This window comes from Dermacentor albipictus, chromosome 1, assembly GCF_038994185.2.
Source record: "Dermacentor albipictus isolate Rhodes 1998 colony chromosome 1, USDA_Dalb.pri_finalv2, whole genome shotgun sequence".
NCBI classification, from domain to species: domain Eukaryota; kingdom Metazoa; phylum Arthropoda; class Arachnida; order Ixodida; family Ixodidae; genus Dermacentor; species Dermacentor albipictus.
The window spans coordinates 278,008,814-278,032,555 of record NC_091821.1 but is presented as its reverse complement, the minus strand read 5'-3'; the positions used below and the strand labels follow the sequence as shown (position 1 = coordinate 278,032,555).

The window sequence follows — 23,742 nt, the reverse complement described above, 5'->3', positions numbered from 1 at the left end:
TTATTTTTTTTCTCGTAAGTACATTACGCGCATTTAAACAGTTTCTTCTATATCAGTAATGAATAATATCGTTAACACCGGCAAGTCTGCGACAATAACGTAGCCATGTCCACTTTGAGGGGACAGAAACAGAGATGGGTGTGCTTAGCTACCAGTGACATGGAAACACATGGCGGACATACTGCGGGAACTGCAGCATTTGTCTTCACTGCTATCCTAATACGGCACGCTTCCGCTAAGGGTAGGCAAATATCTTAGTTGCGTTACAAGCGTCGGCGTATAAATAGGGTACACTTCTAACGTATCAGTGTAAAAGTGGCCGCTACCGTTGCCGCTCGTGATTTGTTGCGTGCCCACAAGTGCAGACGAGAAGAGGCGAAAGGCGCCCTTTTATGTTGTTGTTGACCAAAACCATTATGAAGCCTACAAATAATAAAGCCGAGGCAAGTTTGGTTGTAGCCTTTTTTTTTTCATGGAAGTGCGAAAAGTGATGAAAGGAATGAAATGGGGCATTTCCTTAGGAATGTTGAGTGCGTGCAGACCGCTTGGTATGTCTTCAAGAGTCGTTCGCGCCGCATTCGACAGATGGTAAGCGCAATCATCATTAGCTAGACTTGGCACACGACTTATCGCTGCGACAAATTCAGGATGCGATCATTATGCGAGTGAATACGTTAGTTACAATTCTATGTTTGCTCTATGGCCCTACCCATACCTTTTCTCTATCCCGCATGTTTGTTTGCTTTTCGAAAGGGTTTTTCAACAGTGCACACAATGCTCATGGGGGCACGTCGATAGTTGATAGAAGCGCCGCTGTTCCATTCGCGGCGGCACCCTCAGAACGCCGGCGCTTGCGGAGAGCATTGGTAGTTCATGAAAGAGCAGACACCGCTCATGTGTTTCTCCTTCCCTGTAGCTCTTAGCTTTCTCTATGCTCTTAGCACTCTTAGTTTGACTAAAAGCATGAGTTTGATGCGTTCGACTTGACTGCCGGCTACGTGCTACTTCCATGCTTCCTCAGCCATCATGAGTGCTCCAGGCTCACTAATCATTTGGCACTCGTTCACAGCAGCGTTCAAGAGGGCTGCCATCCTTTACGCCGAAGAAACAAATTACTGCGCAGCGGGCCGCAAGTTCTATGTTTCTGAATGGGTGGTGCGAGAGTGGCGACTGCAGCGAAGCAAACTTTTCACCTGTGCCGTGTCACGGAGATCCCATTCTCGTCGCCAGTGTCACGATCCACCCGGGTTCGTGAACAAGGGAGGGCTCGAGGCACCCTCCGATAGATGGACGCTCCGCAGTGTGGTGGTGCTGAACGATGACTGATCGGCGAGCAGCCGTGCTCGGTGTTTATTGCGGTGCGTTGACCAATGTTGCCTGCCCAGCTTTAGCACGCCACTGAGCCTGGCGGCGAACGAACATTATGCCTGGGGGACGTCACATGCTTGCTACACCCCCTTACCCCCAGTTTGTTTGTTAAAGAAAAAACAAACGTCCATGTTTTAAGTACGAGGCTCTGCCTCCACCCTAGCTGCGTCGACGCTGCCTGCTATCCAGGCGAGTAACGGTCCGGTGGCCTCCGCCGTCGAGTACTCCGCCTGGGCACCAGTGTTGATGGGTCGGGTGTGGCAACGCCGGGTGCTGCCTGAGCCAGCCTCGCTCCATCCGGAGGGTCCATAGTGGTCGGCCTCCTGAGTGGTGCTGGGCTCGACACCAGTCCAACGGGTGCCGCACCACTGGCTATGGCTGCCGCATTCGTAGTGGGTGGTGCTCCGCTGGAAACGACTGGTGCTGCCGCTAGTCCTCTTGCGGGCTGGAACTCATAAGTGGCAGTCGAGGGTGCTAGCCAGGTCCCGAGGCGAGGCCCGACATGGTCGGCGTGTCTGTGCCACATGGCCCCGTCTCGCATGCGCATGAGCAGAGATGAGGCGCTGGCAGGAGACACCACCTGTACAGCAGACCAGGGTGGGCCAGGACGGAAGTTCCTGGCGAAAACTGGAGCTCCCGACTCTGTCAAAGGCCCGGGACGGCACCCTTGGCCAGCAGCCAGCTTCTGCTTCAGCTGCTTCAAAAGCACTGTGGATCGGAGGTCTGGATGCAAGACGTCCAAGGATGTCTTGCTCATCCGACCCAGCAGGAGCTCACAGGGGGCACGGTGAGTGACATCGTGGGGCGTGGCCCGGTACTCAAATAGCATCCGGGCAATCTGCGTCCGGAAATCCCCAGTCAGGCTCTTATTGAGCTTGTCTTTCATGGTTAGCACCACCCGCTCGGCTACACCATTTGAAGTAGGGTGGTACGGCGGAACCATCATCTGGCAGATTCCGTTCTTCGTCAGCCAGGCCCGGTACTTTGTGCTGGCGAAAGCAGGACCATTGCCAGACACGATGACTTCCGGCAACCCCTGGGCGGCGAAGCCCTGTCGCAGCGCTGCAATGGTCGCGCCTGCTGATGGAGTGACGACAGGTAGAACCTCCACCCACTTTGAAAAGGTGTCCACCACCACCAGGAAGTAACGGCCCTTAACCCTTTGAGGGTCGAATTATTTTGAAAAAAACTTTCCCAGGTGGTCAAATTATTTTATTGCGGATCTTGAATGTACAAAATGTATTAAGTCGGGAATAAATAGTAAAAAATAATTAGGAACAGTATTTTGGTGTCGGCATCACTCAGAACTGCAAAATGTTCAATAGTATTTCCGAGCGTGGTACTCCTTGGAACACGGGTCTACGCACAGCGCCTTATCGCAGTCTGCACACCTAAAATGCGTGTCTGTTCTCTTGAAGCGAGGAGTTGTGTTGGCGCACACATGACATCTCTGCGTGCGGCTGCCTTGGGCAGATGTCTGAAGCACCCTCTCGCGTAAGCGCGTTGCCGCGGAGAGCGAGAATACCTCGCGAACGGCGCTGATAAGCAAGTGGTCATAAACAAGCTAAGAGCAGTGCCAATCAAGATAGAAATCAACTTCCGCCGCCCCTGCGAGAGCGTGCCGACAAAGAGAAAAACCACGTTTCGCGCGCCTCCGTTGCGATCACACGGCGGAACCGAAATCGCGAAAGCGCGTTGCCACTGAGAGCGAGAATACCTCGCGAACGGCGCTAAGCAAGCTAAGAGCAGTGCCAATCAAGATAGAAATCAACTTCCACTGCCCTGCAAGAGAGTGCCGACAAAGAAAAAAAAATGACGTTTCGCGTGCCTCCGTTGCGATCACGCAGCGAAAACGAAAGCGCCAAAGGGGCGTTGCCGCAGTCTGAGCGACGCGCTGAAGCTAGCAATCCGCTCTGTTTATCTCCTCAAGAAGGTTGCACCAATTTCAAACACATCTTGTAAGTGCTAAGAGGTGGCAGCACCTCCCGATGAGCGCGCATCGTCATTATGGCGTGAAATTTCAAACGGAGGGCCAGAACCGTACCCGTACGGCAAAGACCTTGCGGGACAGAAAACCGCCGCCGTACATGTACGGCTAAAACCTTCAAAGGGTTAAAGGGTCCCCCAAAATCCACATGTAGGCGGGACCAGGGTCTCTGTGGGAACGGCCAGGGGGTGCTTTCCACATGACGCGAGGCTCGCTGATGCTCCTGGCAGATTTGGCAGCTCTGCACCACATGCAGGCTGGCTTCCGGGTACTCTAGCAGACGAATGCCCAGTGCATGAATCCAGTTTCGGCCCAGCAGCGTCGGCAACGACCCCTTCGTTAAGTAAAGGGGAAGGGTTGCCTCCCTGTCGCCAAAACGAATGCTGACCTGTGCCTGACCCTGGACCTGGGAGAGTTGCCCGGAGGAGCTGAGCAGCATCACGCCCAAAGCCTCGACGCCGGGGAAAGTACGCTTGTAGAGTTTCCTGGCCATTACTGACCCGCTGGCCCCTGTGTCCAGCTCCATGGAAATGGGGTGCCCGCAGATTTCAACGGTCAGCATGTACGGCGGCACAGACGACGGTACAATGCCTGTGTGCCACATGTCGAAAATCGGCGGGTCCTTGGCCACGACGTGGAGCCTGGCCGCGGAAGAACTTGAGCCTGTTGCCGCACGCCTCCGCTGCGTACCCTTGCGACGGCTACCCTGGCCGCGGGCTTGTGTGGTACCTGGGCTTGAACGAGGCTGCTGCTGCTGTTTGCTCTTCGTCCTCCCCCTTCAGCATACACGTGCCAGGTGCCCAGTTTTCCCGCACGTAAAGCAATGTGCTTGAGAGAACTGGCACTGTGGGGGGGAGTGGGCACCACCACAGCGACCGCAAGTACTGGCCTTTTTCGCCAACTCGTTGACCGCCGCTTCTGCCGACAGTGAGCCAGTCACATGGGAAATCTCGCCGGCACCCTTGGCGGCAGCTTCCATTGCCAGCGCTGCCTTCACGGCGTCGTCCAGCGAGGTTTCGGGAAGCTCCAGGAGTTGGGTCTGCATGGTGGGGTTGTTGATGCCGCAGACGAAACGGTCCCGGAGCAGCGAGTCCAGCTGGTCCCCGAAAACGCAGGCACTCGCTAACCCTCGCAGCGCAGCAACGAACTGCCCGAGGGTCTCTCCTTCCCGGCGGCTCCGGTTGTTGAAGCGGAAACGCTCCATTAGTGTGGACGGTGCTGGGTTAAAATGCGAGCGCAGTATGGAAAGCAGCTCACCCAGCATCTTAACGTGCGGCGTGGCTGGCTTGAGGAGGTCAAGCAAGAGGCTTAAGACGCGGGTGCCGTAGCTGGCCAGGAAAATGTCGCACTGTTTGGCCTCGGGTGTGTCGTTTCTCTGGTAGAACACGTGGACTTGCTCCTCGAAAATTTGCCAGGCGGACCCATCTCCCTCGAACGGCTCGAGCCTTCCGTACAGCGGCATGGCGACAGCAACGGGGGGCAGTGTTTCACCGCTCGCGGCGGCTTGGGCCGATCCGCGGGTACTCGTCGCCATCCTCGTCGCCAGTGTCACGATCCACCCGGGTTCGTGAACAAAGGAGGGCTCGAAGCACCCTCCGATAGACGGACGCTCCGCAGCGTGGTGGTGCTGAACGATGACTGAGCGGCGAGCAGCCGTGCTCATCGGTGTTTATTGCGGTGCGGTGACCAATGTTGCCTGCCAAGCTTTAGCAGGCCACCGAGCCTGGTGGCGAACGAACATTATGCCTGGGGGGCGTCACATGCTTGCTACTTGGCACCACGAGCCTGCTTTGCTTTTGAGCCGAAGACCGCGGCATTCCCCTCAATCTCGGCACGCTTCGAGACAATGCTGTTAAGCGCCGAGGGTGCGAGACCAAGGTCCTTGGCAATGTCGACTCTCTTCTGCGCTGGCTCGACTGCATTTAATGCATCCAGCTTTTCTTCAAGAGAAAGCGCCTTCCGCTTGCGCGACGCCATCTAAGCACAAGTTCGACGTTCACAAGGCTTAATGCACAATGACAATAGCACGATAGAAGAGTCGACCTGTCCAACAACCATGTGGTGACCGTACTCACAGTGATGATAGTGAGAGCGTTTTTCACGAATGGCCATGCAGTGGCGGCCTCTCGAACTGGCGTGCTGTTTCTTGGAGCTAGTTCCATAGTCAAGCCCAGCCAAGCCCGGCTAAAACTCGTCAAAAGCCAAAATGGCGGATGTAGCGCGTTGCCTACTTCACAGCCCAGGTGGGTTCGGGGTGCTCAGTTGCCACGTATCATGCGGGAACATTTTCACAGCTACTACGTAACAGCGGGGTTCCTTATACATTGGATCCTATGGAAGCTAAGCCGGGACCGGATGAAAACGACGTACCAGCCGGGAAAACACAGTGGTGAGGAACGTAACAGCAGGGTTCTACTGTATATTTTTGTGATCTGAAATGTAATCAAGTTAAAGAAGACACACTTTCCAAAGTTCAGCTGTGACCTGCTGCTGCCCACGCTGTTTCCGCAGTACCCTCACCATCATAACAAAAATGTGGTGGCCTCCTCTAGGTGCTCCTGTGGAACCAGCCATCGCAGGAGACTGACAATCGCATTCTGGCTGTGACCTGCTGCGGCCCACGCTGTTTCCGCAGTACCCTCACCATCATCATAACAAAAATGTGGTGGCCACCTCTAGGTGCTCCTGTGGAACCAGCCATCGCAGGAGACGGACAATCGCAATCTGGCTGTGACCTGCTGCTGCCCACACTGTTTCCGCAGTACCCTCTCCTTCATAACAAAAATGTGGTGGCCACCTCTAGGTGCTCCTGTGGAACCAGCCATCGCAGGAGACAGACAATCGCAATCTGGCTGTAACCTGCTGCTGCCCACGCTGTTTCCGCAGTACCCTCACCATCATAAAAAAAAATGTGGTGGCCGCCTCAAGGTGCTCCTGTGGAACCAGCCATCGCAGGAGCCGGACAATCGCAATCTGGCTGTGACCTGCTGCTGCCCACACTGTTTCCGCAGTACCCTCATCATCATAACAAAAATGTGGTGGCCGCCTCTAGGTGCTCCTGTGGAACCAGCCATCGCAGGAGACTGAAAATCGCAATCTGGCTGTGACCTGCTGCTGCCCATGCTGTTTCCGCAGTACCCTCACCATCATCGTAACAAAAATGTGGTGGCCGCCTCTAGGTGCTCCTGTGGAACCAGCCATCGCAGGAGACTGACAATCGCATCCTGGCTGTGACCTGCTGCGGTCCACACTGTTTCCACAGTACCCTCACTATCATCATAACAAAGATGTGGTGGCTGCCTCTAGGTGCTCCTGTGGAACCAGCCATCGCAGGAGACTGGCAATCGCAATCTGGCTGTGACCTGCTGCTCCCCACGCTGTTTCCGCAGTACCCTCACCATCATAAAATAATGTGGTGGCCACCTCTAGGTGCTCCTGTGGAACCAGCCATCGCAGGAGATGGGACAATCGCAATCTGGCTGTGACCTGCTGCTGCCCACACTGTTTCTGCGGTACCCTCACCATCATCATAACAAAAATGTGGTGGCCGCCTCTAGGTGCTCCTGTGGAACCAGCCATCGCAGGAGACTGACAATCGCATTCTGGCTGTGACCTGCTGCGGCCCACGCTGTTTCCGCAGTACCCTCACCATCATCATAACAAAAATGTGGTGGCCACCTCTAGGTGCTCCTGTGGAACCAGCCATCGCAGGAGACTGACAATCGCATTCTGGCTGTGACCTGCTGCGGCCCACACTGTTTCTGCAGTACCCTCACCATCATCATAACAAAAATGTGGTGGCCGCCTCTAGGTGCTCCTGTGGAACCAGCCATCGCAGGAGACTGACAATCGCATTCTGGCTGTGACCTGCTGCGGCCCACGCTGTTTCCGCAGTACCCTCACCATCATCATAACAAAAATGTGGTGGCCGCCTCTAGGTGCTCCTGTGGAACCAGCCATCGCAGGAGACTGACAATCGCATTCTGGCTGTGACCTGCTGCGGCCCACGCTGTTTCCGCAGTACCCTCACCATCATCATAACAAAAATGTGGTGGCCACCTCTAGGTGCTCCTGTGGAACCAGCCATCGCAGGAGACTGACAATCGCATTCTGGCTGTGACCTGCTGCGGCCCACGCTGTTTCCGCAGTACCCTCACCATCATCATAACAAAAATGTGGTGGCCACCTCTAGGTGCTCCTGTGGAACCAGCCATCGCAGGAGACTGAAAATCGCAATCTGGCTGTGACCTGCTGCTGCCCATGCTGTTTCCGCAGTACCCTCACCATCATCGTAACAAAAATGTGGTGGCCGCCTCTAGGTGCTCCTGTGGAACCAGCCATCGCAGGAGACTGACAATCGCATCCTGGCTGTGACCTGCTGCGGTCCACACTGTTTCCACAGTACCCTCACTATCATCATAACAAAGATGTGGTGGCTGCCTCTAGGTGCTCCTGTGGAACCAGCCATCGCAGGAGACTGACAATCGCAATCTGGCTGTGACCTGCTGCTCCCCACGCTGTTTCCGCAGTACCCTCACCATCATAAAATAATGTGGTGGCCACCTCTAGGTGCTCCTGTGGAACCAGCCATCGCAGGAGATGGACAATCGCAATCTGGCTGTGACCTGCTGCTGCCCACACTGTTTCTGCGGTACCCTCACCATCATCATAACAAAAATGTGGTGGCCGCCTCTAGGTGCTCCTGTGGAACCAGCCATCGCAGGAGACTGACAATCGCATTCTGGCTGTGACCTGCTGCGGCCCACGCTGTTTCCGCAGTACCCTCACCATCATCATAACAAAAATGTGGTGGCCACCTCTAGGTGCTCCTGTGGAACCAGCCATCGCAGGAGACTGACAATCGCATTCTGGCTGTGACCTGCTGCGGCCCACACTGTTTCTGCAGTACCCTCACCATCATCATAACAAAAATGTGGTGGCCGCCTCTAGGTGCTCCTGTGGAACCAGCCATCGCAGGAGACTGACAATCGCATTCTGGCTGTGACCTGCTGCGGCCCACGCTGTTTCCGCAGTACCCTCACCATCATCATAACAAAAATGTGGTGGCCGCCTCTAGGTGCTCCTGTGGAACCAGCCATCGCAGGAGACTGACAATCGCATTCTGGCTGTGACCTGCTGCGGCCCACGCTGTTTCCGCAGTACCCTCACCATCATCATAACAAAAATGTGGTGGCCACCTCTAGGTGCTCCTGTGGAACCAGCCATCGCAGGAGACTGACAATCGCATTCTGGCTGTGACCTGCTGCGGCCCACGCTGTTTTCGCAGTACCCTCACCATCATCATAACAAAAATGTGGTGGCCACCTCTAGGTGCTCCTGTGGAACCAGCCATCGCAGGAGACGGACAATCGCAATCTGGCTGTGACCTGCTGCTGCCCACACTGTTTCCGCAGTGCTCTCACCATCATCAGCATCATAACAAAAACGTGGTGGCCACCTCTAGGCGTTCCTGTTTTCACCTTGTTCGCGTCTTGCTCAGCATTGCCCAGTCACCCGAACCATCCCGCAGGCTCCCTCCCTCCCTCCTGCAGCTTGCGCAAAGAAGCCAATGGCGACCGAGAAATTCAATCCCAATCTGGCTAAATTTGCAATCGAAAATGCGCAACACGACACCCGTATTAGACTTCCGCAGAGTCGTGCTATTTCAGCTATACTTTGTTACCTTTTATGGAGTAGTCGCTTTTGTCGAATTATCACATATACAAAATTTTTTTTGGCATCTCGTTCACTTCGTTACAACGAGGGTTTATAAACTGCATCTCCAAAAGTTATGAAGGTCACCCCAAAGTACTTGCCCAGCTGTGTAGTCTGCGCATTGTATTGTGTGCCACGTGCTGCTCAAACACGACGAACTTCGTATTGCAGCGTGCGAGCTGTTCACTTAGAGCATGTCACTGTTTCACGGGTTTCACAACAATATGAGTGAGCCACGTGGAACGTGGAAGTGAAAAACCATCATGGTGGAACAGGAGGAGGCTATTGGAAAGGCTGTCACGTCAGGTGCTAAAATGTCGAAGTTTCACACGCTGGAATGTCTATTGCTGTATTAAAAATTCATCACATACGCAGCCACGGAGCATCGGAGTTGTGCATACCCATATACTGCAGTAAAGGGCAATAGTCAATATTTTTAACAAAATCATTTTGGCTTCTCCTTCAACTTCGCTATAATGAGGTTTGAGTGTAGTACCACTACTCATGTTTATCACTGTTATGGCCACAACAAAAACACATAATCAGGTGCTGACGCAACGCATGCTTGGAATACAAAAATTTATGCAGCGTAGAATGCAACGATATGAATGCATGACATGCTGCGCCGATACTTCATTTGCCGGTTTTGGTTTCTGAAATCGGGCAACATGTAGCATAAGATTTCAGAGGCCATGACCAGCTGAATTCACTGCTACCATTGAGGACACTGCTCCGCTTCGGTGGCCACTCTGTTGCACAGCACCTGATTTGAAAGGCGTGTTCACAGGCAACTGCATGTAATTCGACCATTTGAGCATCTGCATCCACGGCGGCTTATATTTATTGCCTCTGTATTCCTTCGCAGCAACAGTTAAATTTCGTTATTTGAAGTTCAAAATACATGGTGTTGTATAGACAAGTTATAAAAATTAAATATGTCGTTATATAGAGAATTTCATGACAGTCGAATCGCGATAATTTGAACTCAAAGGGGTCTGAAAATGTTATCGAATTAAAAGTTTGAATTAAAGGAAGCTAACTAAATGGAGGACTTTCTTGCAGTGGTGCATGTGCATTGAGCTAACACGAGTGGGAAGTTCCACAAGGTTTATTCACACGTATTTACAAATTACAGTCAGTTATTAGGTGTATGGGTGCTCGTACTGTGATAGGAGACGGCGGATACACACGTGTATAATCAAATAAAACATATGTCCCGTGACGATTGCCCCTTCGAACTTTTGGTATGCTTCACCGCGTAAGACTGCCATATTGGGGTGAAGTTGACTTTCGGGAACCGGCATAGTGTAAGGCGCTGTCCTATAGGTGCACCAAAGACATTGGCGAGGATTACAAAGGCGGGGTCAGCGTTATTGCTAACAGCAGTGAATTGTTTCAATGAAAAACACGGCAGCGAATAGCAAGAACCTTGGTAGCGAACGTCGAAGTACCTAGGCCTAGAGTTACCTAAGTACACGGCCTCCACACAAGTTTCCACCGCGGTTTTTTTTTTTTTTCCCCTCTATGGCGGGGTCTGAGGAATGTTAATTGGAGGTGCCGCTGCGTGATTTGACACGCTGCTAAGAGCATTGTCAGAGTGCAGTACGTTTGATTTAACCCTCGCAAATGCATGCGCATTCGAATTACCAGGCATTTTCACCCATAGCTTTGACAAGAGAACAGCGTCAGTTCAAATAAACCGAAAGCTTGAATTAAGCGTGTTCGAATTAACAAGATTCGACTGTATAAAGAAGTTTGTTATATCGAGCTTTAACTGTATGACAAAGCAATTTGTCGAAGAGACTAACATGTATCACAATGGTAAAGATGACACTTGAAGAAGCCTCCTCTGTATTGGAAATTTTTTCAGGGTCAGCCTGGTTAATCTGCATAGAGTTAGTGCCTACTGAGAAAATGCTAGCAGGTTGTCACCTAAGTAACGTCACGCTGCAGGTCAGAAAAAATTGAAGGCAGCCTGGCAACAACATTGAGGAAGACAAAGACAACCAGTGCTGGACCCATAGTTGTGAGAAAGGAGCCTCCGTCTCACAAGAGAAGACAAAACTCCCATTTCAAGGGAAATGACATTTAAGTCTGGCCTGTGCTATGACTTTGACGTTTACCAACATCGCAATAAACGCATGTACGGCCCCTGAGAAGTGTAGAAGAGAGTGAGAGAGAGAAAGAGAGAAATAGAAAAGAGGAAATGTGATGCTGCAAATGTGTATGAGCTTGCTTCGCAGGGACAGAAACCTGAGCCAATTTCTTCACCGATACTCATTTTGTTTCATAATTCACTGGTAAAGCAAAATCACTCATTTGCACCCACCGTGAAAAATAGGCTCCAGACATGCAAGCTGATGGCTGAGAAGAGTTTAAAAAAACAAGGATGGGGTCTCATTGATTATTCTATGACATCACGTGGAGAAAAAAGTATGATTGCCATGAAATGGTACATGGTGACTGTCATGCTGCTATCACTAATTGCATGTGTGGACCCAGTTGCTGCAGTAAACAGGCCAGTAAACGTATCTTCAAGTCCCCAGCCATCCTCTCCAAGTACAATTGCTCTATGGCAAGTGCTAACTAGCTACATAAAATGTGTTTCAGCTACTGATTTGGCATTTACTCTAAGCGGTGGTACATGTAGGTACTTTAACTGGCACAGTAAAAATAGCCACTATGCAGGCTGGTGCAGTTTTGCACTTGGCACAACCGAGAAATTGACTGTGGGGCAAGAGCGCTAGGCAGCTTACCAAGGATGTGTCTCCTGTGAATGGATGCTTGAAGTTGGCTACATCAGGAGTGTTGTACTTTTTGATGCGTGCCAGGTCAGCCTGCCGAGCTGCATCCAGTAGTGCATGTCCTTTGTACTCATCTGCACCAAGAAAAGAAAAGCAATGTAGTCCAACACGAAAACGCTATTCATTAAATACATATCAGGCTAAAAGTCCATCAAGGATTAGCAACTGAACAGAATGCATCAGTAGAAATACAGAGCTCAGATATATTAACAATTTAACAGGAACGAGCGAGTACATGGCCAAGTACAGTCGAACCTCGATATATCGAACAGCGTGGTGATCGCAAAATAGTTCGATATAACCAGAATTCGATATATAACATCACGTAGAAAACGCGTCAAAAACTAGCACAAATCAATCAATGAACCAATCGTGGCGCAATAGATACTCACATGAAGCTTCAAACAAAGTATTTATTTCGTTCGCTGAAAGTACTGAAGCAGCGTAGCCTGCCTCATATTGGCAACCGCGTGCTTAACCACGGCGTCCTCAACATAGTTCAAACGGTCCACAAGAGACGGTCCAGTGCCTTCTATTGCGCCGCAGTAGTGGCTTACAACGGCCGAAGCAGCTACAGCCTCAGTTGCAGTCGGGAGCGGGGCAACATCAGCGCTTGCTGGATCAGCCTCGGCAGCGTCTTCGTTTGGCCGCTCAGCAGCCATTTCTGCCGCGATCTCCACGTCTGTTAACTCCGCCACTGTTCCGGTGCTGTCGTCACCGCCAACGAAGTCCTCAATGCACATGCTGTGTGGCTCAGCACGGACAAAGCGCTCCAACTGGCTCCACGGCCGCCTCGATCACGCGCGCACGGCGGGGGCGCGGGCGCATGTGATTGAGGCGGCCGGGCTGGCTCACGGCCGGGGAGTGCGCGCGCTAATTCTTCCCCTCGAGACCGGCCGTGGCTGGCTCCAAGCCGCCGCGTGTGTACGCCGCTACGTTCAAATGGCGCCCAAGGCGCAACCGATGTGGGAGCTGTCGTACGCAGCAGTCTGGAACGCCCATCGCGCCGCCGCTATCTTCAAGAGTGTTGCGGGAAAGCTCGCCTCCTGTCAACAGAGCGCACTTGGTCTGGGGTGGCGGAGTTCGATATATCCATTTTACATCCGGCCCCGTTCGAAATAAAAAATTAAAAATGCATGCAATTTTCCACGTGATATAGAAAGTGTTCGATATACGCAATAATTCGATATATCCGTGTTCTATATATCGAGGTTTGACTGTATAACTGAAGGTAGTACAGTGCGTGCCGTCAACCAGTCATTACCAGAGACAAGCACGCACATATGGTTTGCTTACAGGGTGGAAGGATGCTCACCCTACCGTAAGTTTTGCTTCGGTTCTTGTTTGATTTTCGTTTTCTCATTTTGCAAACCAAAGAAAATCAAGGAAAACAGAAGCAAAGCTATGGAAGTGGGGCAAGTACAGCAGAATCTCAATGACCGAGTCGAATCCGACTACATGAACCCATTTACATCGAATAATCCCTTATATCTATTTCTGACCACCGTGAAGTTACAATGAGAATATATAGCAAAAAGTATGGTTATATCGAACAAAAATAGCAGCCACTGCTGATATATCGCAGTTCAAATGGCACAAAACTGTCTTAGAATTTGGCTATAACTCGAGGCAAGCTGCGCAACTGCACTGTACGATGCCCGGCCACCCCATACGAAAAGTTATCCTGGCCTGCCCCGCAGTGCTCGCTCATACAGCCAATCAGAGTTCCTCATCAGTTCCTTTTCCTACACATTTGTGGCTTGTGGAGGTTCACATTATTGTTTGTGTTGTTTTCCCACGTTTCCTTTGTTTTTCCGTGATGGCCAGCGCAAAATGGCAGAATCTGCACTAATTGTGAAGTTGGAAATTAAGTGGAAATTGAAATGTTGGTCTCGGAACACGTCAAGTGCGTTGCTTACTGCTGTCAAAATGCATGCAAAATAAGTGTGCGAGTGATTCAAATCCACATCAGCCAAGAGGAACACTCCCAATGCGCCACATGACTGCAATAACAAATCCCAGCACTAGTTGTCCCATTTTGTGCTCACTTCTTTTGCTTTTATTTATGCATCGAGAAATATGGCACTGTGGCTATCTGAAGCTCCGATTTTTCATGTTTATGGTGATACTAAGATGGCGGCACTGCGTCAATGGAAAGCTACGCTATCAGCAGTGTGAAAGCACTTTCTGTAGCCTGATTTGATAGACAACACTAAAGAAGTGCAATTTTCACAGATTATGCAACGCATTTCTTTGTAATATTTCACCATGAGATAAAAAAGGTCTTAGGATAGGAAAAACAAAACAAAAAATTAATTAAGAATAGAAAAGTTTGACCAAGTCAGTTCCTTCATTGCTGCATCCCGTCGTTTTTGGGCGATATGAATCCTTCACACTGTCCTGAGAAATTCGTATTATGGAGATTCTACTGTGCACTCACACAGTGTGGCCAAGAGAGATGTGCTTCTGACGATGATTGGCCAAGCGCATTCTTGTTAACACATCTGAGCTCTGCACATCACATGAGGTTCATCACACGGCTGCTTGTATTGGCCTTTCCAATGAGGTGCACAGGTGTGGGTTGAGGGGATATGTCCAGAAATCCTGACACCTCTCTCAATTTTTCGTCAAGGCAACCTCGATTCTTTCTTGTTCCCTTCCATGTATAAACGAAGGAACATTTTTGGCAATCTTGAGTCTTCTCACCGACCACAACCCTTTTCTCAAATGGCCATATGCAGGAAGCACCACACAATGCACGTCTGACTAAAAGTCCAAGCAATCTAGTTGTGCAAAAAGCAAGAATTAATTGTGGCTGCTGAAGAAAGAATAATTCTGCTGGCAATACTGCAACTGGCTTGCTGACGGCTGATAGACATCAACATCAGCTAGCACGGAGGATACAATATAAAGGGAGCCGAATAAGAGAAAGCACAGAGCCAGCGGAGAGAATAAAGGAGCGACTATTTGAAATATTTACAGTATATACAATAGCAACTATTTGCCTAATTTACTCAAAGATTTCTCCTCCCAAACTAGGGGACAGTATGAGGGCATGCATGAATAGACCATTAAGCCGATCATTATAAATAGAAGGAAAGTCCAGATATTTGCAGGGCATTTGCAAGCCTCACCTTTGTTCGCGGGCCAGCATTGAGGCATTTTTTAAGTGGTCATGCAACTTCCTCTGCCTCCCTCACCCCTCAGGTACATTCATCGATATCTGGCATGTACAGGTCAGTCCACTGTTAGAGGGAACATGCTCCATGCAGCGGCGGCACGTAAGGGAAGCAGCGAAAACCAAGTGCATGTGCAAAGCAACGTGGGGGCGGCACATGCCATGCATCATCTGCTACCCAACCGCCCCTTCACTTTACTCGTGTGTGGCTGCCCTGCCGACACGTCAAGAGAAACATTTATTTTTGTGCCACCCGCGAGATGTAGAAAGCATGTAAGTACACTGACTTCTGCTGCAGTGGCGTAGAATGTGAATAGGTAGTGGAAGAACTTTGCTTCGGAGAATGGTATTTTCGGGCATGCCAAATAACATCGCTGTACTGCGTCTTGCATGAGCATTCCGCAGATGGAAACACATTCACAACACCGTCGGTAATTGCAGTCTTCTGTATGCATTTGCTTATATACGTCACTCCCTCACCATCCTTTTGGAAGAGCAATACTTTCAAATGACTATACAGTCGCCGACTGATTTTTCGGACTCCAAAAATTCGGACATGCTTGCTTATTCGGTCTGCTTCGCGGCACCGTCATTCTCCCCATAGACCATAATGTACAACTGCCGAAAGTTCGGACACCTTGCAACCTCTCGTCGGATTTGTCGGACACTCCTTGAGCCAACTCGATCGAGAACCACCATGCACCGACTCTGACCGGTACATGGTTCGAGTTGCTGAACACCATTTTTGTTTTGAACGAAGCCTCCTTGCTGCTCCACGAAGTGGCACTACTGGAAATCCCCACTCATCATCATCGTTTCTACCTGGTTCGATAGAGTTGCTACAGTATTTCCAGTCTCAGCTTAGTAAGCCATGTCAAGACAATCCAACAGCCGATTTGTTTGTTTCTTTATGCACGACACTGTGAGTAGACCATGTTTTTCATTTGTACGACTGGTGTCTGCATGACGGCGTGGTGGTGTTTGCTTTGTGTGCTGTGCCGAGGTTGCGGTGATCTAACGCGGCATACGGAAACATCGCGTCAAGTGTCTATAGCGCTGACAGTGCCCGCGCAGGCTGCGCTGGGCCATGCCGCAAAGCGGATACCGGGAGGCCTAGGATTTTTTACCTTCCGATGTGCTCCCTACTGATGCCGAAAATGTTCTGCGGAGATCTGCGCAGCAGTTGCATTGCGATTCCGGACACCGTCTCATTTGACAGTTTCACAGGTGCTGACACTGCTGTACTGACATGCGCAGAACTCAACGACTGGCGAGAGCATTCGTCAGCTTTCTGCTGCACCGCCGGACGATGACACACCATTGCTACACTGCCGTCGCATGCGGAGTGTGTACAAGCAGCGACTGTGCTTTCAGCCACCTATAGTGACCGTACGACCCTCTCCGAGATTCAGGCTTATCTTATTGCGCGTAAACAGAACAGCGTGCAACAGCGCATTCACCATTTCTTCAAGCCTATTGCCGAGCACGAATAAGTGCGTGGAAATAAAGGATTTCTTTCTTTCTTTTTATTACTCTGCTTTTTCGGACACCTGTTTATTCGGACATTTCCGCAGTTCCCGTGAGGTTACGTACGTTTTCCTGGCCCGAATGTTTGCAATCGAGAACACAAAAATAGAGTTACACTCATTTTTGCCAGTTTGTACATTCCCAGAAAATACGATTTTTCAGCGCCAACGTTCAGCACGTCGCCAAAGTGCAATCGTATGATACGTTTTCCAGCCACTGGATCCCATGTAAACAAGAAAATAGGCGAGGCATGCGCGATCGAGAACAGTATATAGCTGCCTGCCATGGCAGCTTCAACTCGTCGGCCCGTCTTACGCGAAAACGCCGGCACTCACTCAGTTTCTCATTTCAGTACGAGCTTATCTCTTACGGGATCATCACACACAGCATTCACAGCTATCATTGCCAATCCTATTGCAATAAGCATCTTCACCCATCTGTTTCACAGTGTGCGGTGCTATCGGAAGCATAGTGGATGTTTTTAATAGGCAATAACCAAAACGTACTGCCATTCCCTGCTGCAGACTGCAATCGTATATGTTTTTTGGCCACTAGATCCCATACGAACAAGGAAAGGCAGGAGGCATGCGCTATCGAGAACAGTACACAGCTGACCGTCTCACACGAAAATGGCGGCGCGCACAGTTTCTTATTTCGGTACCAGCAAATCTCTGCCCGGGTCGTTGCACGCCGCATTCACAGCTATCTCAACCAACCCTATTGCGATAAGCATCTTCACCTATCTGTTTTAGAGCGTGTGGTGCGTAGTGCCCATCGACGTAGCTGGGGGGAGGGGTAATGAAACCTTCCCCCCTTTCTCAGGAAAACTTTCGGGAGGTGAGCTCTGAAAGAGCAATATGGATGAAAGGGAAAGCTTGAATGTTAAAGCAAGGCGAGCAAGAGTGGCAGTCAAAATGGGGAGGAGGGGGTTGTCATGTCACCGTATTTAGAACTTGAGTTTATAAAGTTTCCTTGCAAATACTATCGTGTCTGTAGTAGTAGCGTTTCCTTGCCTCCTCAAGGCAAGGATACTGTCACCTGGGCTGCAACAAGTCTGGCTGGCACATGAGAAGACACGATAGCACGCTGTCTTTTTTTTGTATGGCCCCATTTTTAGCGCTGTTCATTTTCCAAGTCACGTACCAGCTAGGTCATCGACACACACTATATAAACGGATCATTTCGTAAACGAAAATGTTTTTTTATCATTTTTTAAAATAGCATAAGGATGATAGCATAATTTTATGCGAAGTGACTGCAAAACATGCATCCTCGTTGTTAAAGCATTCTTGTCCAGGGAGTGCTAGGAGTGTCTTTGCGTGGTGTACAACATCCATATATATATATATATATATATATATATATATATATATATATATATATATATATATATATATATATATATATATATATATATATATATATATATATATATATATAGTCATATCATAAGAAGCCAACAAACACTGACACCAAGGACAACATAGGGGAAATTACTTGTGCTTAATAAATGAAATAAAGAAACGATAAATTAATGGAAATTAAAGTGGATCTACTTTTTTCATCTACTTTAATTTCCATTAATTTATCGTTTCTTTATTTCATTTATTAAGCACAAGTAATTTCCCCTATGTTGTCCTTGGTGTCAGTGTTTGTTGGCTTCTTATGATATGACTAATAAAAATCGAGCCCCTCGGTTAACCCCCTTTTTTCTCGTTCATATATAAATATATATATATAAATGATATATATATATATATATATATATATATATATATATATATATATATATATATATATCAAGAGAGAGAGAGAGAAAGGAGGGGTGAAGGAGGGGAAGGAGTGGTAGTTGCCGGCAGAAACCCCCCTTCTCGAAATATATTGCTGGCTACGCAACTGGTAGTGCCATTGGTACCATACTGCACACTTTTCGCTTCAGCGGCATCCTGTGTCGCCCACCAGCTCGATTTTGTTTCAGTTTCCCGTCGCCCTCTTAAAACACCATGCAATAGGAAAACAACAAAACGTGTCTCGGGCCACTGGAGCACCACCAGCTCTACACGCGTGGGTGTCTCGTGCCACAACGATCTGCGCGACGCTTCGCATTATGTAGATGTTTTAGTCTGTACAAAATTTTTTAGTTACTTTGGATCGTACATTTTCCTGGTTAGTACATTTTTTCTCAAGCTTTTTCAAAAATGTATGAACGAGGTTCTACTGTACTTCAGAGGAGTGTATATTACATCTATTTTGTCCACTTTAGATGTATTGTTTCGGTGCACTTTACAGAACTGCGATATATTTTTTTATTGCGAAGTTACAGTTACAAAATTAATCATTTTTAAAACTTTTAAATTTTCCAAAATTTTCCTTTACAAATCAACAGCCTATTAAGAAATCTGCTACTCACAGTCATTAGACTTTAACTTGTTCTTTTATATGCCACGAACCTCATCACATTCGGTGCAGTGATTGCAAAGAAAAACAAGTCTCTGTTCCCATGCATTTAGATAGATTGACAGAGAAAAAGAAAGCCTGCTGATCGCACCGTAACTGTCTAGTGTGCGGCCGACGCCTAAATATCAGTCAGCAGTGTGGGAAAGGAGGCCCCAAGCTAAAACTTCCTTTTAAGCTTCGGTTTTGCAATAATGGTTGAGATTTCATTGAAACAGACAAAGTACCTAACCCCAAGCTGTGCAGAATTTGTAGCAAAACTGCCACACTAACCAAGCAATACTACTTCCCATACATTGTAAAATGCGGGTACACTTTAAGGAGACAAAAAAGGACAACGGTTAAAGAATATTCAGAACTCGCAGTGAACAAAATATATACATACTGTAAAGCAGCAGTAATAGGCACCAGCATATGTTTGTAAACGAAGCATTAGCTCATGTTGTAATATCAAAGTACCCCTGGAATTATCGTGAAACTTTGCGCGATACAAACGGGGACAAAGAAGGATGAGAGCTTGTATCTTTCTCTGTACCCATTTGTGTAGCGCAGTTTCCCAATGAATCAATTCCAACTAGGCTGGCTCGCAGTGATACACACCTAGAAATAGAAATCACTGAGTACTCACAAAGCATGCGGTCCTGGAGATCACGGGAAGGAGCTACCATGACTGGGCTCTTCGAGTGGCAGTTGAGCAGACCAGGGTCAGCTCCATGTGCCAGTAGCAGTGAGCACACCTCAGCTCGACTCTTGGAGGCTGCTTCGTGCAGTGGTGTGAATTGCCACAGATCCATGGCATTCACATTGGCCCCATGCTGCATTTAATTGCTGTTTGTTTGTTTCTGGAAACTTAAACGAGTCAACAAGTAGTTCTGCAGCATCTTATAAAAGAACATTGCTTTACAGCATAGACCACTTTACACATAGACCACAAGCGGTCATAGTCATGAATATCCCCGCTATAAGTAGTACCGCATGATAAGGCTCCGACTGGGGCTAGTTGCTATGACATCATTCTGTTTACTGTGTTGTACTGTTATACAAAGGACAAGAAGAAAAAACTGACACACATGTCCGCAATGTGTGTCAGTCTTTTTTATGCGAAGCATATTACGAGAGCTCAACCCAGCTCCTCAGGCGCGGCGGTGTCGCCATGAAATCACATGACACCGTGACGTCACGACAGAGGAGAAGTGGCTTTGGCTCAACTCTTGCAAGACGGGCTGGGTGGGAATCGAACCAGGGTCTCCGGAGTGTGGGACGGAGACGCTACCACTGAGCCACGAGTACGATGCTTCAAAGCGGTACAAAAGCGCCTCTAGTGAATGCGGTGTTGCCTTAGAAACGAGCTGTTTCTAAGGCGTGCGTCTCTTGCTCAGGCGCACATTTCGTTGCCGCGCCGAACGCTGCTTTGCTCGACGCTCACCGCGTCCAATGCGGGGCGCGTAGTCGCTGCCCTGTAGCCCATTGTCTTACACCCCTTGGCGGGTCGACGGGAACGCTGTCGCGTTCCACTCTTGAAGGCGAATAAGTAATGCATGAGTTGTTTCTTCGTCTAGCCGAACGAAATATAGCCAAGCAACAGCAGTTCACCAGGCTAAACAGTGGTTCAACAACTAAAATAAAGGCTAGTATGCTTCGCATCCTGGGCTTAACCTTACCTAAGCCACAGCCATTTTTTTTTTTAACAGTATAGCGGAGTAAACAGAACATCTTTCAAAGGCTGCACACGTGCAAAACATGTAGACCAGGCAGCATATGTGAGAATCAAAGCATGCGACTGGGATGTTTGCATCCATTTAAATTTGCAAATGTTGAAAGGTTAATGTTCGAGAATCCGCGATCTTCACATGAAGCAGACAAATTAACACAGAAAAAAAATTACAAAGAAAAGTAAGTCACCAATTAAATTTTCAGATCGGTTGAATTACAGTCGAACCCACTTATAACAATATTCAAGTGCCACGAAAATTCCACTGTTATAACCAATAATTGTTATAACCGGGTTGCATGAAAAAATAGAAATAGGGGGACGGCAGAGCTGATATGAGAAAACTATATAGGCAGGGAGGCCAGTGCCCCTCCCCACCACCTTCCTCCGCCCGGGTGCCGACTGTGTTCACTCATGTCATTGTGTTCACTCGTTAACTACTTCCTGGGTGCTCCGATCACGTGTAACAAGCCGCGGCTGTCGGCGTTAAAGAATTACGCTGCTATAACAACTGCACAGAGGTGTCACAGGTGGCATGCGATATGCGAGCACCGCCGAGGCATCACTTTGATGGTCCCGAAAGGGGCCTTTTAAATATTGCAAGAAGGCTGCCACGGCAGACTGTCAGCTTGAGAAATCCAGAAGAAGTACTGAGGAGCGATCGCCACAAGCATCTCACCACATACTTCTTACTGGCATGCATGAGAAAAGCCTATGTATGTCAGCCATGCATGCTTTACACGAAACTTGCCGACATCTTTCTCCAAGGCATCCAAGCGCTCCACGTAGTGCAGCGGAAGGTTCCTCGTGAGAATGAAGCTCCGGAGGGACTGAATCATGCCGGGCCTCCCGTGAGGACAACGTCGAGGCAGCCTGCCCTACAGCATCATCGCTGCCGTCGTCGCCGTCGCTATCTGATGCAAGTATGTTCGTGACAATAGTCTTATCGGTTAGAAGCATTTAGTTTCCAAATCTATAGCCATGCACTTTCTTTTCACCGGCAACAGCATGCATTGCCGATGATCAGTGGGCAGATCAGCCATGTTCCGTTTCAGTGGCGAGTCAAGCGAAGTTGAGAAACTGCATGGCCAGGAACGACTTCGACAAAACCAACAAAAACGTACGCGAGCGATTAAGCTGTTTGCAGAACTGCACTGAATGAGGAGCCAGCGAGCAACATGCGAGCAATCTGCCTGTGGCACAGTTGGCGCAGTCCATTTGTATTTCAGAGGATGGGGCGGCGTAGAGCTATGGGTGCAGCCCATTCATGTTCGTAGGGGTGGAAGGGCGACGGGAAAGAGCAGTGCGGAGATGGCTAGAAAATGAGCGCACGGTGGCTGTTGGAACAGCAGCCCATCGTGTAGCGGCTCGAATTTCTCGTTTTCTTTTTTTTCTTTTCAAGGATTTCGCATTTCACTACCTTTCCACTCGGACACCTAACAGCCAGACTTCATTGTTATAACCGATAATGCAGCGTCGGGGCATTGTAGTAAGCGGGTTATTTCACCATGGAAAACATACAAAAGTCAACGGTGCAGTAGCTTCTCATTGTTATAACCAATATATTGTTAAAACCGGTATTGTTGTAAGTGGGTTCAACTGTATTTGAAATTCCCCAGGCGCTGCGCCACCAACTCTACAAAACTAATGCAGATTGGCGACTGAAATTTAGGATGCCGTACAGTGTTTCGTTCCACTTCTCGGACTGATTAGCTTGCACTCGATGTAGAAAACATTTATACTGTGGACCCAGTTGCTGCCATTCCAGCATTGCCTGCACCGTCCGTGTCCTCACTTACGTGGTCGATGTAGTTCTTCATCTTTCCAAGAGCCATATAGCCACTGCGGCACGTTTCATTGACTCAGCACCAAAACGGCACTTTTGTTGCAAACTCCTGATAAGGCACACTGATTAGGAATAGCCAACAGGGGTTTTGGGTGGTCTGCTGTTGTGGGATGCTGACTCTTGATATGTTCCTCCACGTAAACATTTTCATTGAGATTAGGCATGTGATCACTAGCGCAGACAACTGACAGCAGCGTATTTGAAGTGAGTGTGGTTTCTCGGGCGATTAGCCACAGCAACTACTGCGAATGCCTACCAAGCTTCTATGTGCACATAGTGGTAGGAACACATGTGGACATTTTAAAGCCTAAAAGCTCCATATGAAATTTGTGGAGCACCACTTAAAATGGCAGCAGTCAAGGTGCATGTGCTTGTCACAACAACGTGCATCGGGAGGAGTGCACACAAATTGACAAGTGACAATGTGCACACGGTCAGTGCAGAGCACACACCGCTGCAGCCAAGCAAAGGCTTCCTCACAGCCTCGGCAACCCCTGCATTTTGCCATTTCTTTTTTTCCTCTTTCCATTCCTTCATCAGCTCTGCATCTTCACATCCCCCTCATTGCTCCCATCCGCTGGCGCCCCTCGCTGTGAAGCACACTTGCATGTGAGGTTTTCCCGCAGATGCCGCATTAAAATCAGTGTGTCGTCTTGCATAGCTGCACTATAAATAGTATGCATATATATAGAGTTTTACAGTAGGGTAAATGGCAGTAAGAAAAAGCTGCACTATAGCCGGTTCTGCACAACAAGTGGTCTAAGCTGTATCAAGCCCAGATGTAACTAAGGTCGTCAACTGTTTCAAATTTAGTGGGACAGTACTGACTCAACCCAGCTAGTAATGTCATTAGTTGAAGTCATGATTTGCACACGTCCTTCAGCATGAAAAGCTTCAGCGGCAAAATACTGTGGAAGTGAACATGCCGGAGAGCGGTAAGCAGGAAACACTGCTGCGCCATCTGTCACCTTGGTAAAGAACTAGCAGAGGCCACAAGGAGTACGGCAGCTCAGAGTAACAAGATGCCTTTAGTGAAAGAAAGATGGGGAGAGGGTGAGTACTCGGTAATGCGATCAAGCACATGCTAGAGGGAGAGCAATGCGTGCCCATCTGCCCTCCCGTCAGAGTGTGCGAGTCTCCTCCTCTACCCTG

General features: G+C 49.1%; 1 protein-coding gene across 3 annotated transcripts in view; it reads right to left on the bottom strand.

Moving 5' to 3' along the window:
• Positions 1–23,742, bottom strand: part of Tnks (tankyrase) — a 370,913-nt gene that overhangs the window by 302,173 nt on the left and 44,998 nt on the right. For all 3 annotated transcript variants that reach the window (XM_065454426.1, XM_065454424.1, XM_065454425.1), the window contains 2 exons: positions 19,662–19,848; positions 11,827–11,948 (listed from right to left, as the gene is read on the bottom strand). In XM_065454426.1, coding sequence (XP_065310498.1) covers positions 11,827–11,948; positions 19,662–19,848 — 309 coding nt within the window. The remainder of the gene's footprint in view (positions 1–11,826; positions 11,949–19,661; positions 19,849–23,742) is intronic.